Genomic DNA, 14,610 nt, shown 5'->3' with positions numbered 1-14,610 from the left:
CTCCGCATTTGTGTATTAACTGTACTACTCTATACTTATGTACCAACAAAGCCACTCAGCCAGAATCAAAATAAATTATTTATCCGGACAAGAATTGGGTTGGTCGAGGAGGCGCACTGATCTTGTTGATCGCCGGAGTATCGTGGAAGGCGGACCAGTGGAAAATCGTCATTCATGATTGAACCACTTTCTTGAGTTTGTTAGCCATCCATCTAGTCATTAGAAATATGCTCAGACGGGAACCCTAGATTCCACCGAGAAAAGATGACAAAGAAGACATGAAATGGATAGGGTACTTACAATATGGCGTCAAGTTCCTTTGAAGTATAGACCGGGGTCAATTAGGGTATTCAACACCCATTCCGACCACCCGAGACTGGTTCTCAGATATGCCAATTTTCAACTCGCACAATTATGTTTGGTGAAGGTGTCACTCTCGAAACATGATCGAAGGGGGTAGTGTGGCCGCCAGCATTCTTCGCACCCGGGTGGTGATGAATGAGCATTCCTCGGCTGGAATCAACGTTCCCATAACAAATGGTGATCCCCTGATGGAATGCTAGGAAATCTTGTTGTTTCTTATTCCTGTGAGACTTTGTTGTGTTTCATGAAGATGAAGTTGCTAGCTCTGTGAAGCTTCACCGTTGCCGTTTTGATACAGCGATAATTCGCAGCATCGCATGTTCAAACCCAATCCGCCACTCACGGATGGGGATTTCAGAAGAGCATCCCCGTCAATTGTCACTATACAGCCTCGGAATCAGCCCAGTGACGCGCCAGCGAAGCGACTATGCTGGGGCTGACCGCCGTCATCGCCATAGCCGCTTGCGGCGCGGCCATCTTTATTGCTGTCTCGGTGATCAGCATTATTGTCTGGGTCAGATATCGCAAAGAGCGCCATGCAATAAGACTATTGGGCTTCACGCAAAGGCAGGGACGGCGCAATCGGGGGTTACAATCTTTCCCGGAGGACACCTTGACTGAACTGAGCCGGGCGGAAGGGAGCATACTGAGGGCGCATGGTCACCTTCCGTATGGTAAGCCAACAGAATGGGGACAATTAGCATCGAGTGAGAGTCTGCATCGTCGGAAAAACGACTCAGAATCATCTTTTCCATTCACCGAGAAAGCACGATCTCTCCGTAATTCCCTTTCTCGATCTCGTTCCAAGCGCCTATCACGAGCATCTCACAAACGCATGAGCTCGTTGGCTACGTTGGGTGAACTGAGTGAATCAATTCATCTTCCTAGTCCGCCACCTAAAGCATCAAAATCAATATCGAAAGCAGACGTCCCACTTTCAGCTGTTGAGGGGATTTTGGAATTACCAGCCGAAAACACCCCAAGGCAAACACCAGAGCTTAACGAGAATGGTGCTGGGTTCCATCTAGGTATGAAGCCTGTTTCACCTGGGTGGCCCCTTCTAGTGCGAGAGCGGTCCAGTCAACTACCTGTTTCGGATGACCGAAACTCATCTGGCCCCTTTGATTCAACCATGACCTTTGAAGAGTCTCCTGCTCGTCTTCGTGGGGGAAGCATTGCTAGCCAAAGCGCCGGGATGATGCCTGGTCACTCTATACCCCCTCCTCCACCAACTGCATATCCCCCAGACAGACTTAGTTACGCTAGGAATGACTCTGTGATGAGACTTTCCTCCATGAGTCTGGATACGACCAATAGCTCGATATTGGATGATGGTAGAAATGGAAGTTCGGCTGATGCCGATCTGACCTCACCCACCTTCCCCTCAGGCACGTTTGTACCTTTCAGTGCCGCTGACGTTGGAGTCAAGGATGGTCGGAGGAGTTTCATTGCAACCAACACATCCATCCCGCCTATGCACAGCTTCCCTGTCCGTTCCTCCTCGACCACTGAAAATCGCCAAAAATCTGCATCCTTGTCACCTCGACGAAGTTTGACGACCCATCACTTAGGTACCTTCAGCCATCGTTGGAGCGGTGCTCCACGCCGATCTGACTCTATGTCTTCATCTAAACCCCCTTCAAGACATGCCTCCCAGCCTGGTCCTCCAGCAGGGCATTTGGGATCTCAAAATTCAGCCCCATCGGGCTGGCGATTATCGGGCTCTCACATACCCTCTGTACAAAATGCCAACCAATTCCAAAACAGTACGGGCTACATGGAGAATGACCCCTTCTACATTGGCTCGCCTGGGGGTGGGACTCTGTTCCACCAGGTTAGATCACCAGGTAAGGCAACCAACACCATCAACCCACGAAGCCCAATACGACGTGACAGTCTCTCTCTCAAGAGCACTCTTCCCTCTGCACTAAAGGGTGGGAATTCAAACCGCAAGGGTCACCGACGTCAAAACTGTGTTCGCATTTCTATCCATCCACCTATGACGTTTGGGTCATCGACGTTCTCTCCTACGGTCGAAGAGGAACCGGAAGATTTCGACAAGATGGAGGAGGTGGATCTACGTGAGGTTTCAATCAACATCCCATCAAAATCCTTGCCTTCGTTGCCACCAAGTACAACGTCCCCTCTGTCCTCTTCAAGACGCAGCAAGTACGGTAGTCGACATGGCAAGCCCGATCTAGGTCTAGGCTCTCTCGGGCCACTAGTCGAGGAGCCACAGCCCCCAATGTACGACGACAGTCCTTGCAAGAAGAGAAACCGCGCTCCATCTGCCATGCCTGCCAACAAGCTTCAATTCGAAAACAATCGCGCTCTCCCTGAATTATTTACATCCCTGCCTTTGCCTCATAATAGTCTCACGCACACTCCTTCTCCCGAAAGAGTACCACCTGCATGGAAACTCGCTGAAACTCCATTCACATCCCACGAGAACTCCCCTGGTAGCCCACGACGCTCAGCGGTAAAAGGGCCTCGCAGCCAGCCAGGTGTTACTGCAACTCGCAGCCGCTCGACTCGCGTCCCGCCAACCTCTGGTTATGCACTAGATAGTCCCTTGGCCTCGCCTACCCGCCTCCCTCTTGTCATGAGTATCACAGGAACAGAAGGTAGTGACTGGCGGAGATCGACAGAGTCAGTAAAACGGCCGAAAACTGATACTCCAAATCGCTCAATCCGCCGAGCTCGTGATTCAATGTCCAGCTTAGAAAACGGGCTAGGTCCCATTGGCGGCGCTTCTGCACTCTATGGTCCCCGCCGCTCCGCAATGGTCCAAGATCGCGTCACTATTTTTGAGGATTCCAACTGGGCCACCTCCCCTTCTAAAACTCCCGTGCTACTCCCAACTGGGTCATTCTGCACGCCTGGATCCTCTCCCACTCGTGGCAAGAACACCCGGCCCCGTTCCATGCCAAACAACCAACGATTACCGTCTCATATGTCGAGTCACCATGCACCACCAACTCCTGCTTCTCCCCGCCGAGGGATGACTACTCCAACGGGCAAGAAGCTCGGAGTTGGAATTGGAACTGCCACGCCTGCTAGCCTATACGACGGCGATGGGTTCCTACGGGAATAACTTTAATTTTGCTATGCCTTTTGTGGACTTTGAAAGCGACAGTTTTCTTTTGATTCATTTTGATTTCTTTTCATCGTGCATTGTATCTGATACTGATGTTGGCGCAAAAACCTGGTGTCCATTTCTTCTGTCTGTTTTTATTTGTTTCATTACTTCTTCTTTTGCTTCTCGCTTGGTGGTCCACCATTTTCTTCTGTTTCTGTGTTTGATGTGTGTTTTCCAAAGGTGATACTCATAAAACGGGAAATCTTCCATGAAATCGAATCCTCTACCTATGTTTCCTTGAACAAAAGCCCCCAGCAAGATAGTCCAATGGTAGTCTACCACGTAACCATTCAAGCATTTTAAACGCCAATCCTACACCGTGTCTTTGAAAGCATAATCCTAATCAATCCGTCTTCCTCCACTTCGTCTCATCCCCATCTCCATTCTCTTCAACTCCATTCTCCCCCTCTCGAGCCCTAACAGTCCCAGCTCCAGGACCAAGCGGGAAAGAAGGGGGCTCACCAGCAGCAATCCAGTTCCCATCCGCATCAAAGAACTGATCCATATTATCCGCAGTGATCCACCCAGAGCTTCCAGCAACGGGCGGGGGAAGATCACCATTTCCGAGCTGGAAAACTCCGTCGTGCTCCTCGGCCGAGATAAACTTAGGCCCATCCTCCTCATCCTCATCACCCTGCTCAACAGGATCGGGGTGTAAATTGGAGCACGCCGACACAGCATTGTAAAGCTGTTGCGTGGGAGTATCCGTCTCCGAGTCCACGGGCTCTTGTAGTGTGGCGTCGTCGGGGAGCACCACTGTCATTGTGATGCATTCCTCTTCATCGTCCTCGGAAGGCGCGCCCGGGATGGCGACCTGCATATACAGGCCTTGGACTTCGGCATCGGTGTCTGGGACGCGCAGCCGTTGAAGTGCGTGTAGTGAGATCGAGGGGTAGGGGATTGACACGCCTGTTGAGGCGGCGGGGGAGAAGAGGAAGAACTTGCTGTTGGGTGATGAATTTCGTTAGTCGGTGCCCTGGCTTTGGGGTGGGATGGGGAATTGATAGACTTACTCGGATGTCACCCAAGTATCCACGCCTGAGATTGCGATCTCCTTCTCGTCGCCGTCCTGCTGATCCTGGCTTGTAGCGCTGTTGTTCACGGCATCCTGGCCGCGCAGGGCATTCAGTGCTGGTGTGGTGAGGAGCTCGCGCTCAAGGATGACGATCTTGCAGCGCTGGCTGTGGTGGTACAGTACTGGGGGTCCGGAGTAGAAGGAGCTTGGGGTGCGCGACTGGTGTTCGGCCAGCGGCACGAACGAGGAGGTTTCAAGGGGGCTGCGAATAACCTCCATGTTGTAGTATATGTGGGATTACAAAGAAAAAAAGAAGGGTTGAATTGATATGACAAGAGTGCTGGAGTTGGGATGGAATGAAAATGAGCTTCCGGCGCGGGGTGGAGCTTTTCCGTGAGCTTGGGAGAGCCGCAGTTCTAAGAAATATATAGTCGTGCACTTTTCTTGTTCTATTGTAATACTGCGCGTGTAGAAACTTTAGAGCTAGTATTATTTACAAATCTTGAGTACTTTATATATTATCTCTGAACAATAATTTTTTGCAACAGAGTATAGTATAAACCATATGGACAGCTAGTCAATGACTGCGGACTTATTCACCCCATTCATCTAGCACAGCCTTGTAACATAATCTTAGCGCTGACAGTCAAATTCTCACTGGCCCGATGACGAAGGGAAAAGCCACAGACTCGGGAAAGTGTTGAGCTGCTTTGACAAGGCTTCAGAAGAGCCCGGCGCTGGGAAGTGCGCCCAAGACATGGTGTATCCTTTAGGGAAAATGTTCCAGAGATTGATGCAGCGTGCTACATTGAGAATTTGATTCCCAAGTACTCCTGTGATGTAAAGAGCAATGAGGGGCCAACTCTCTTGCAAGAACACCTTTCATCATTTCAAACCTAGACCACCGAACGCCCTATCCAACTCCTCCCCATCGTCATGCGGTACCATGGTCGGCAATTGCGAGGAGCCTTGTTCAGTGGAAGAGCTATCCAGCAGGCTTGGGTGGGCATCGCCCTGTGGGTCGGGAGAGATACTGGTCCGGCTAGGTTGAAGGAGCTTTTCCTCACGGTCAAGCCACCCAGGAGCCAGGCGTCTCTTTTCGGCCAGCTCGCGTTGTTTAATCGACTCTTTCCAGGCGGTGATCGCTTGTTCCGCGTTGCTGCGAGTCTTATTCAAATGTTGTTCGAGGGAGTGGCACGCGGCGAGCACGTCGTCTGGGTGAGCTGCATGCTCACCGCTCGAGGAGACAACATAGCGGGCCTTACCATCAGGGCTGTTTAGATCGACTGTCACTGAGGGGGGTAGAGATGAGGGGACAGATTTGTAAGTGTAGGGTAATGTGACGGAGGTGGGGAGGTTGATGAAAGGTGAGACGGTCAGTGGGACCTGGGCCAGGAGAGGATGTGGACCTAAACAATTTGTTAGTTATTTCATCATATAGGAGGAGAGAAATACTGACGATAGGAGTCGTACATGGTTGAGTCAAAGATGAGGTTCAAGTGCGGAGCGGAGTAACGGAGAGGGTGGACATCACGGGAGAGCCATAAAGCTCAACCACATATTATATATTGTACGCACTCCATGATCTACCAATGATCAGATAAAAAATTATGCTTGTAGCTATGCGTCTTTCCTTCTCAAGGTATGGCGTAGAATTGGTAAATGTAGCAAAATGCATACATATCAACAAAAATTTGATCACAAGTCCAAGAATTCAAGATTTCAACTCCCTCTCTTTAGGTCCCATCAAATATCAAAAGGCTTTGGATATTGACGCCAAACCCACCTGGCGCAACAGGTGCCGATCACGATGAACGGGGAACTCACCGACGACCATCATGCTGACATCAGCAATGTCAACCTCCTACAAAAGCTGTAGCACCGCGCAAAGTGTCTTTTCCTGTGGCAAGCACATCGTCCACCACTACTACCGATGCGCCTCTGGGGATCAAATCCCGTTCTATCTCGAAACTTTTCTCATCTGAATTGGATGTCAAAGATGTAGACTTCAGGACAGAAACGGTGGGTGGGGGCAGTTTGCCCGCTTCACGAATCAGTGCCAAGGGTACATCGACCTGCGAGGCCAACGCCGACGCATAGATAAACCCACCAGTCTCACAATATGCTATAGTGTTGATTTTGGCCCTGTCGCCGGTGAAGTGAGTTCGCAACAGAGAGTTGCATAGGGCCAGCCCATCCGGCTGCTGGGAGATGTTGAGCACGTGGCGAAAGTCTACGCCCGGACGTGGAAAGTCGGGTACCGGACGCACCACATTGGCAAGGCGCTGAAGATCTTCATCGAAGAACGGAAGCAAGCGGTCTTTGGCATGAAGACGAGACTGGGCCGGTGGGCTACGGGCTTCGGTTTTGGCGTATCATCATCACCTTCGTGATACCGTCGGCGAGCACGGCGCGTCTTTTTGCTAGCTGTGATATGAATCTCGCGGAGTCTGCTGTCTGGCACCAAATGCGAGAACGCTGCGACTGGTGCCTGGTCTCGCGTCCCTGGCGCCGTATACTACATTTAAAAAAATGTTCCTCCGGTAGCCAAAGTCGATCCCGCACCTGGCTCAGGAAGAGGGTCTTCAACGTTGGTCGATGCTTCTCTTTATAAGCAGGTCCCGAAGTAGACGATTCAGGTCGGCACCAGTAGCCGCGGCGTATTCTCGCTTGGTCGCATCGCTAATGCCGACTACGCGCGCTATAAGCCTTTGATAAGTGCATTTGAGGAACAAGGATATTTGGATGTCCGCGCAATAGTTCTTTCCGGCGCCGCTTGCGCCCGTGACGAGAATGATAAGCTTCTATTCCCTCGGCGCTTTCGGGAGCGGGCAGGCGTAAGCCAGCACATTATAGGGGTCCACGCTTTACTCAAGGCGAGCTAAGCGTGCTCGGTTCGGTCCAAAAGCCTTGGTCGCCAGCGCGGCGTATCCAGGGTCCAGCCCTAGGTCTGCGCCGTGAACTCCGCTACTCACGGGCAACAAGTCTCTAGCGACGTCGTACACACTACACGGCAGCTCGAGCGAATTCAGTTCCATCTCTGTTGTGGTCCCAGACAGTAGTTACTACGCAGGTAAAAAATGACGAGAATGGTGGGTTTGAGCTTCACGATAATGTGTTTTTGACTACGTGCAAACTAATTTGTAGATGGCGGCTTTGTAGATGGCGGCAGCTGACAGCTGTGCAAATCCACTTGTGGCTAAGTGCAGGTTGATACCAAATTAGGTAAATTGCTACCTCAAAAGCCTTTGTGTTCCCCCAATATCAGCAGGCACAAGACTAGTTATCTTGGTACCTATAGGTTGATCACCAAGTTACTCCCCCCAACATTTACTTCTTCCAATTCAGTTCCATGGTACAAAAATGCTCTAATAATGGGATCAAATGTTGATTGAAGTCTGATATTCTCTATTTTTCTGCCATGAAGGCATTATGAGCGCGATATACGAGATATCATAATGAGCCCTTTTCTATCTGAGTACTTCGCCGAGGCCAGATCTTTCGGAACAAGATGCTCATCTCCATTTGCAATGAGAGCTTCAACAAGAGTCGACTTTCCGGCGTGAATAAACCCAAGACGCTGGTACAATTCTACCGTAACATTGTTACCCGCCTTGACAATGAGCCGCACTTGAATTTGACGAGGAAATGACCGGTATGATCGAAGATAATTGATAGCCTCCAGGCAAAGTTTGCTTCCAAGCCCATGGCCACGATACTCGGAAAGGGTAAACAAGCTTAGCATCTGCCATCGCTCTTCCTCTTCATCGGATTTCTGAGGTGGCTGGCCAGCTTCCGTGGGTAACTCGAAATCAGCCCTGGATGAAGGTCCTCGCAGAGTGACCTGGCTGATCCATTCGATACCATCGGGAGATGACGGATCATGACTAAGTGGTGTTGCGGCACAAATGAAGAGTTCTCGATCGGGAAATGTGAGACGATCTATCCAGTCGGCATCGGTGAACGCCGATTCGATTTCATAAGTAGATGAGAAGGAATCGGGTGAAGTTTTCAATGCTTTTAAGCGTAGGTCTCGATATTTTTGAGCAGAGGCCTCGACCTCATCTGTCTTTGAGACCCGGAAGAAGGAGTAGGTATAGTTGATCGCCATGGATAGGAAAGGTAGGTAGGTAGTGTAGTGGATCAGAGAATGGCACCCATTGATTATTTATCTACATCTTTATGACTCAAAGTAAGCTACGGCTAACTTGAAATTGGCCGATATTGCGTACCGGGACCTAATCCACCTTTCTAGTCATGACTTGTTTCTGATTGGCCAATATTGCCTTCTGGAAAAATCCTATTTGTACCACAGACGAATTGGGTTAATAAAGCTAAAACCGACTTCTACTCATGCAACTAAGCTGGAAATGTGTTCGAGAAATTTACATTCTATAAGACTGTGATGTTGAGAGAGTATTATCGTATTACATCTGTTCCTAAGACATCTTCGTCTTACCTAGTTGACAGGCTCTATCCTGCAAACACTAGAACCCCTTATATTTTACAGAAATCAACTTCAAATACAACACGCTAGTTACATCCCGTGTGACTGTTCGCTAGATCACCCCAGTTGTCCTATCAACGAACGGCGTCGTCAATGCGACCGTTCGGTCTAGACCTATCGGTCACCCACTTCTGGCTTTGCTCCTAAGATCATTTCATTAATTTGCCCTACCACGCCCCATCGGGCTCTAAACCTCTAGGCAAATTTACTGAAGAGGGTCTACTATATTGCGCTGTAACAAAACAAACTGAAAATTCATGGTCAATAAAGCAGCGAAGATAGATAAGTCAAATACTTCTTCTTTCCAAAAGCGCACGAACCCGAAGGCCTTTTTGAGTGTATAAAGTCCAGTCTTTTTCGCTATTATTGAATAAGGTTGGTGGCCTACCACACGCTCCTAGAAGCCTACTAGAGTGCTAGAGCTAAGGCTAACACGGTATTTTTCTTATCCAATTATATTCTTTTAGACAGAAAGCAAACACTTAGGAAGTCCTATTCCTACCCTTCTTATCATATTTCGACCTACAATGATATCACCGTAAAAAGGATTATATATTGGCACACTCCTTCAAAATAAGGGCTTTATAAACCTTCTGCTGTCTGACCTCAAGCAGAGTAAAGCACTATATTAAGTATCCAATCATGAGTTCAACCTTCAGTCACTCTTTAACCTCCTTGATCCGCACCAACTAGTCGTACTTGATACCATCGGTCCTTCCTTTTGCGAGGCTAAACCGGAAGCCTTTCCTTTTGAATGGATGTGTAGAACTCTTTAAGTACCGCTTCAACTTGTTGCTCCCAGGCTCTCACTGTTCCGGTGAATGGTGTGTTAACCAAAGGTCCAGCATCAACATTGGCATTGGCATCGGTATCTTTGTCAAACGAGCTGCGGGTGAGCTCTGAAGGGAAGGTTGCAGAGCGTGCCGATGCAGGGGCAGAGTGCGCTTCATCTAATCAGAAGACAAACGCAAGGTTGGCTGCAGGGTTTAAACAAAACAAAACGCAAGATGCAGTCTGATACAGAAAGCTCGTTATTTGATAAATATCATCTCAGTAAGCTTCCACGACATATCGACGCCACTACAGGCTCCCAGAGCTTCATCCTATTGAGCATCAACCAAAAAGTCTGTTCCCTGTAAGTTTCTGCTCGATAATACTTTATATATTATCTATAGGGTCGTTAGACCTCCGCAATTCTGCTAGCGCGAGTGAAAATGTCTCAGCGATCTCTCGCGCCATATCCGACTTGGTACCCAGTAGCCACAGCCCCTTAATACAATCCTCAGCCTGATCCATATTCCGCTCCAAACGATGGTTGTTGTGCCCGACTATAGTCTCGGCATACTGAAAGGACTCATCTAATTCACCCAGAAATACCATGCAAGATTTGGTAAGCGCTTTGATCAAAACTATCCTCCATGGCTCGGTCAGGAGCATGCCCTCATTAACAACATGGTGAAACTCCGGCACCTGCGGCACACCCATGCTATTACCAACCATGGTAGGCATCGTTCCGACTCTTGCCAGATCCGATAGCTCCCTAGCACTGTGCATCCTCATTCTCCTCGCCGCTTGGCTAGTGATACGAATTTGAGTTGCACGTTCCATACCCAGGGAATTCTCGTCAATTAACTCTAGCAGATCGGCAAGCATCAGGACAGCAAGATGCCAGTGCGCAGAAATACAGAGAAACCAGCTCTGTATGCGTTGCGGAACAGTACGGTAGTTCTGCATCAGTTCACCAAAGAAGGCGCCGTGCGTTCTGTTCCAGTATTCATATAATAACATCGTCATGTGGAGAATGTCTTCGATCTGGTCTTCAGGGGCACCCTTGCGAACGGCATTTTGTATGTATGACAGGTGACGGAAGAGAAGAACCTTGACCGGCGCTGACTTAATGATGTCTTCAGCGGCAGCCTTATAGGAACAGGGCCAGTGCGTTTGACGCGTCTCATCGAGGTTTCCTTGCAAAAAAAGATCGAGATTCCACCGTGTGCTTTCAGCAGATTTGTCGATATTTCCGGCTTGCTGAATCTCATTTTGCTCTTCATGCGCACAGTCCTGATCGGGTACCACAACGGGTCGCTCGTTTATGGACGAGGAGAGGGTGTCACACATGATAGCCGCCCAGTAAAGCAGACCAATCGTCCCTCGATCTTCAGCACTCATGGCCTCAATGCCGTGCTTACCCTTCTCGTGACTGCCATGCAGATTGCCAAGGCCTTTTTTGAGCGCGTCGCAGCGATACTTTAGTGCGTGCATTTTTCGAGCTGCCCTCTCAATGTATATTGGCGGCCCTCCTTTTTCTATTATATCGTTTACCTTTGATATCACCGAGTCTGTTGCAAACATGTGGCCTTGTTCACGCACCCTTTGTCTAGGAGACCGGTTGCTAGAGTTCCATGGCCGCTGTATCAAGCCGAAGATCAACTCGGCACATGCTACTCTATATGACTCCAAATCGGAGACTTGCTGGATCGCGCGGTGTGCCTGATCCCACAAGTGATGCTGGAGGATGCCATCAAACTCATCGGCGATGTCTCTGTCGATTTCGTCCCGGTCATCATTGAGAGGCCTGGCCAGATATTTCTCACGGTGCCGACGACTGCCCTGTGCCCACTGCGTAGCAAACGCCATCATTGCGAGGTGCAGAGCCCTGGACGCGGCCCGATCCTCGGCGGGTGTTAGTGACAGTAACTTGGAAGACTGTGCGACACGATCGAGCCTGATCGTGCGCTGGTATGTCATGCTGGACTGCGAGGGGCCCCATTCGGGTACAGCATGAGAGGTATTTCGTGACCCCTGTTGGTAGGGACAAGTCATTTCGCTTAGCCAGCATGATAGGTTATGCTCTAGCACGTCATGGTAGATTTGGAGCAGGATCGCTGAAGTCAGGTTGCAGTTAGATGTGTTGATCATTTGTTGGTCGATGGAAAATGGGGAGAGGGACTGTTGTGAGCTGTTCCAGTGGGAGGATTGCTGGTTGAGAGATGGCCAGGAAGAGTCAGTTTGCTGCAGGGGGTTTGTGGATGGGAGGGATCCGAGGCTACTGTACATCTGAGATGTCTGAGAGGTCTGGGGAGCCAGCCACATCTGATGGTACATCGTATCAAGTTCGAGGTCTAAGGGTGGCTGGGTACAGGTGTCCGAGGAACTAGAGAAGTATGGGGGCATGAGATCAGACACAGATCCCGTAGACGTGGATGCATCAGGCATCACTGCCTGGGGACTCTCCTGCGAGTTCTCGGTATCGTTGGGCATGGAACTGAGCAGCATTGAATTAGAATCAAACGACGACCCAGACAATGACTTTGAGCCCCAAGTCATAAGCTCCTGTGTGAAATTTTGTTGATCGTGCCTTGGTCCAGATCCAGGGTCAAGGTGGAACCCATTGGCTTTCCGTGGAAAGAGGATATCTTGACTTCCACTCTCTTCATGAGGTTGTAGGCGCGGCAATCTCGATGTCGGCTGAATCTGTGATCGGACCCATTCCATCGTACAGCGTTTATTTGTTCTGGCACAGTAGGAGCATGATGATCGCTGACCATCGACGTTGTCAAATGTTCGTCTTGTCAGATCTAGGGATAGTGCATCGCATGCTCGCTTGGATTTTCTGCACTGGTCGCAGGAGCCATTCTGACGCCTGGGTCTGGATCCTTGTGCAAGCGTCCCTCGTTTCTGTATAGGCATACTGTTGAATGGTCTTTTTTTTTTGCCCCGTGATATGAAAGAGATGTTGTCAAAAAGCGGGGAACCAGTTGGCCCCGAAGATCTTTAGAGTTTAGGGCTTTTTTTAGTTGGAACCTCCCGCATCGAATTTCCTTTAGCCCGACATAAACTTATGTACTCCATAACTAGTTATTTTTACGGGGAATCTATTCATAGGCTACGGGGATCAATGGGGCGGGGAATTATTCTCTACATGCTAACTAGTTAACTAACAATAGAATATGGAAGCCCGACAAACAAGACACCACGCATAAAAGTATCAAGGCATCAAGGCATCCACTCTAACAATTCATAGAGCAAGAGCTTTGTATATCTCAGCCTCAAGTCTTCCCCATAACCCAATCACCTTAGTGTCTGCAAATGGTAGTATCTGTGTACACACAATCCCCGCAATGCCCTTCTCCCTATCCGCCCACCACCACAAATTTGGCAGCCCAGCCCAGTGCCCCGTGCTTTTAGATCGCCCTGTCGGACCACCATTGCTCAGCATGAAAGTCAGGCCCCAACCCTGTGGTGGGTTCCCAGGAACTGGATATAGCTCAGGAATTGGGTTGGTCAGATCTGGCTTGGCATCCGGGATGCTTTGACGGCTGTAGTCGGGGAACCGAGGGATCTGGTTAGAGAACATTTCGTCGACAGTCTCCTTGCGAAGCAACCTGCTGCCCGTTCTAGGACATGTTCCATCATTCAATAGCACAGCGAGGACCTCTGCGGAGGGAAGTCAGTGTATGGAGGCTTGACAGGATCTCGGAGCTACTCGTGACTCACTGCAATATTCCTGCGGCTTGGCAAACATACCTGCGCCGCCGCTGTTGAACACTCTGGCGACTTCGGCGTCGTTATCCAAATCAACGACTAGAGGCGCTCGAAGAATATGGTCTCGGGGCCTCAGGCTGCCATCTGGGTTTCGCTGATTCATGTACGCCAGTCTCTGGCGCATGTCATGGCTCGGGATCATGGACATGTCGTTGATTCCAAGGGGCAGGAAGACGTTTTTCTGTAGGTAGTCGTTGAGAGTTAGGCTAGTTGCGCGTTCCAGCGCGATTCCCGCCCAGTCGATACCAAGCTATACTCATTAGCGATACATTTCATGGGTTTGAGTATATGGTACTTACGCCATATTCCCAGCCTTCACCGGGCTGGAAGAGCAGAGGCGTCTTCATATCTTCAATCCGCCCAGAGAACTCATCCACGCCAACCGGGTACGACCATTGTCTCAATCTCTCATTGAAAAAGGTATAGCCGAACCCGGCAGTATGGGTTAATAGCATACGCAGGGTAATTGCATGCTTCTTCTCCTCAAGACTACCATCGGGCTGCAAGACCTTGAGACTCTTCAACTCAGGGCAAAGACCCTCTGTCTGCTCTCCATCGTCCAGCTTCAGAATGCCCTGTTCAACCAATTGCATGCAGGCGACACCAACCAGCACTTTAGTGCAAGATGCCATCCAGAAGATGTTATCCAAGGTCATGGGATCATTGGAACCTGCTCCTCGGTTACCCGCAGAGTGGGCGAATAGTTCGTTGCCATCTTTGCCAACGACCACGACCGTAGTTCCAGGAATACCGGCCTTTTGGTCTTCGCAGGCTTTGTCTATGATATCGCAGAGATGCGAGTGCACTTGGGCATTTAGAGACATGTTGATTCTTGTATATAAAAAGGGAGACGTATGTTGTGACAAAATATCAGACCACCCAAAATGCAGGAGACTCCAAGCGTGACTCTAATAGTTTCAAACAACCCGTAGAGGATACCTCCCGTTGCCCCGAGGGGTCCCCCCCCCAGCGGTTCCGTCCCCAGCGACGGAACCGGGTGCGGGGAAGCTTCCATCCTCTCGGCCCCGGATCCGCAAATAG

General features: G+C 49.8%; 6 protein-coding genes across 6 annotated transcripts; 1 reads left to right on the top strand and 5 right to left on the bottom strand.

The window, feature by feature from the left end:
* Positions 1 to 790: 790 nt before the first annotated feature.
* N7447_002781 (uncharacterized protein) lies at positions 791 to 3,457 on the top strand (the record flags this gene model as incomplete). Its single annotated transcript, XM_057227056.1, has 1 exon — positions 791 to 3,457. One exon carries the CDS (start codon positions 791 to 793, stop codon positions 3,455 to 3,457), a length of 2,667 nt encoding a protein of 888 aa, XP_057091072.1.
* A 388-nt stretch (positions 3,458 to 3,845) lies between these two features.
* Positions 3,846 to 4,796, bottom strand: N7447_002780 (Voldacs domain-containing protein; the record flags this gene model as incomplete). Its single annotated transcript, XM_057227055.1, has 2 exons — positions 3,846 to 4,446; positions 4,516 to 4,796. The coding sequence occupies 2 exons, from the start codon at positions 4,794 to 4,796 to the stop codon at positions 3,846 to 3,848; spliced, it is 882 nt and encodes a 293-aa protein (XP_057091071.1).
* A 606-nt stretch (positions 4,797 to 5,402) lies between these two features.
* N7447_002779 (uncharacterized protein) lies at positions 5,403 to 5,992 on the bottom strand (the record flags this gene model as incomplete). The annotated part of the gene is made up of 2 exons (XM_057227054.1): positions 5,403 to 5,926; positions 5,977 to 5,992. The coding sequence occupies 2 exons, from the start codon at positions 5,990 to 5,992 to the stop codon at positions 5,403 to 5,405; spliced, it is 540 nt and encodes a 179-aa protein (XP_057091070.1).
* A 1,955-nt stretch (positions 5,993 to 7,947) lies between these two features.
* On the bottom strand, positions 7,948 to 8,628 carry N7447_002778 (GNAT family N-acetyltransferase; the record flags this gene model as incomplete). The annotated part of the gene is made up of 1 exon (XM_057227053.1): positions 7,948 to 8,628. One exon carries the CDS (start codon positions 8,626 to 8,628, stop codon positions 7,948 to 7,950), a length of 681 nt encoding a protein of 226 aa, XP_057091069.1.
* Positions 8,629 to 10,182: 1,554 nt separating this feature from the next.
* Positions 10,183 to 12,300, bottom strand: N7447_002777 (uncharacterized protein; the record flags this gene model as incomplete). Its single annotated transcript, XM_057227052.1, has 1 exon — positions 10,183 to 12,300. The coding sequence occupies one exon, from the start codon at positions 12,298 to 12,300 to the stop codon at positions 10,183 to 10,185; it is 2,118 nt and encodes a 705-aa protein (XP_057091068.1).
* A 742-nt stretch (positions 12,301 to 13,042) lies between these two features.
* Positions 13,043 to 14,393, bottom strand: N7447_002776 (serine hydrolase domain-containing protein; the record flags this gene model as incomplete). The annotated part of the gene is made up of 3 exons (XM_057227051.1): positions 13,043 to 13,461; positions 13,522 to 13,819; positions 13,869 to 14,393. 3 exons carry the CDS (start codon positions 14,391 to 14,393, stop codon positions 13,043 to 13,045), a joined length of 1,242 nt encoding a protein of 413 aa, XP_057091067.1.
* Positions 14,394 to 14,610: the final 217 nt, after the last annotated feature.

This window comes from Penicillium robsamsonii (assembly GCF_028829455.1).
Source record: "Penicillium robsamsonii strain IBT 29466 chromosome Unknown utg000001l_segment0_segment0, whole genome shotgun sequence".
NCBI classification, from domain to species: Eukaryota; Fungi; Ascomycota; class Eurotiomycetes; order Eurotiales; family Aspergillaceae; genus Penicillium; species Penicillium robsamsonii.
The sequence above is the reverse complement of the archived record's forward strand: the minus strand, read 5'-3'. Positions and strand labels throughout refer to the sequence as shown.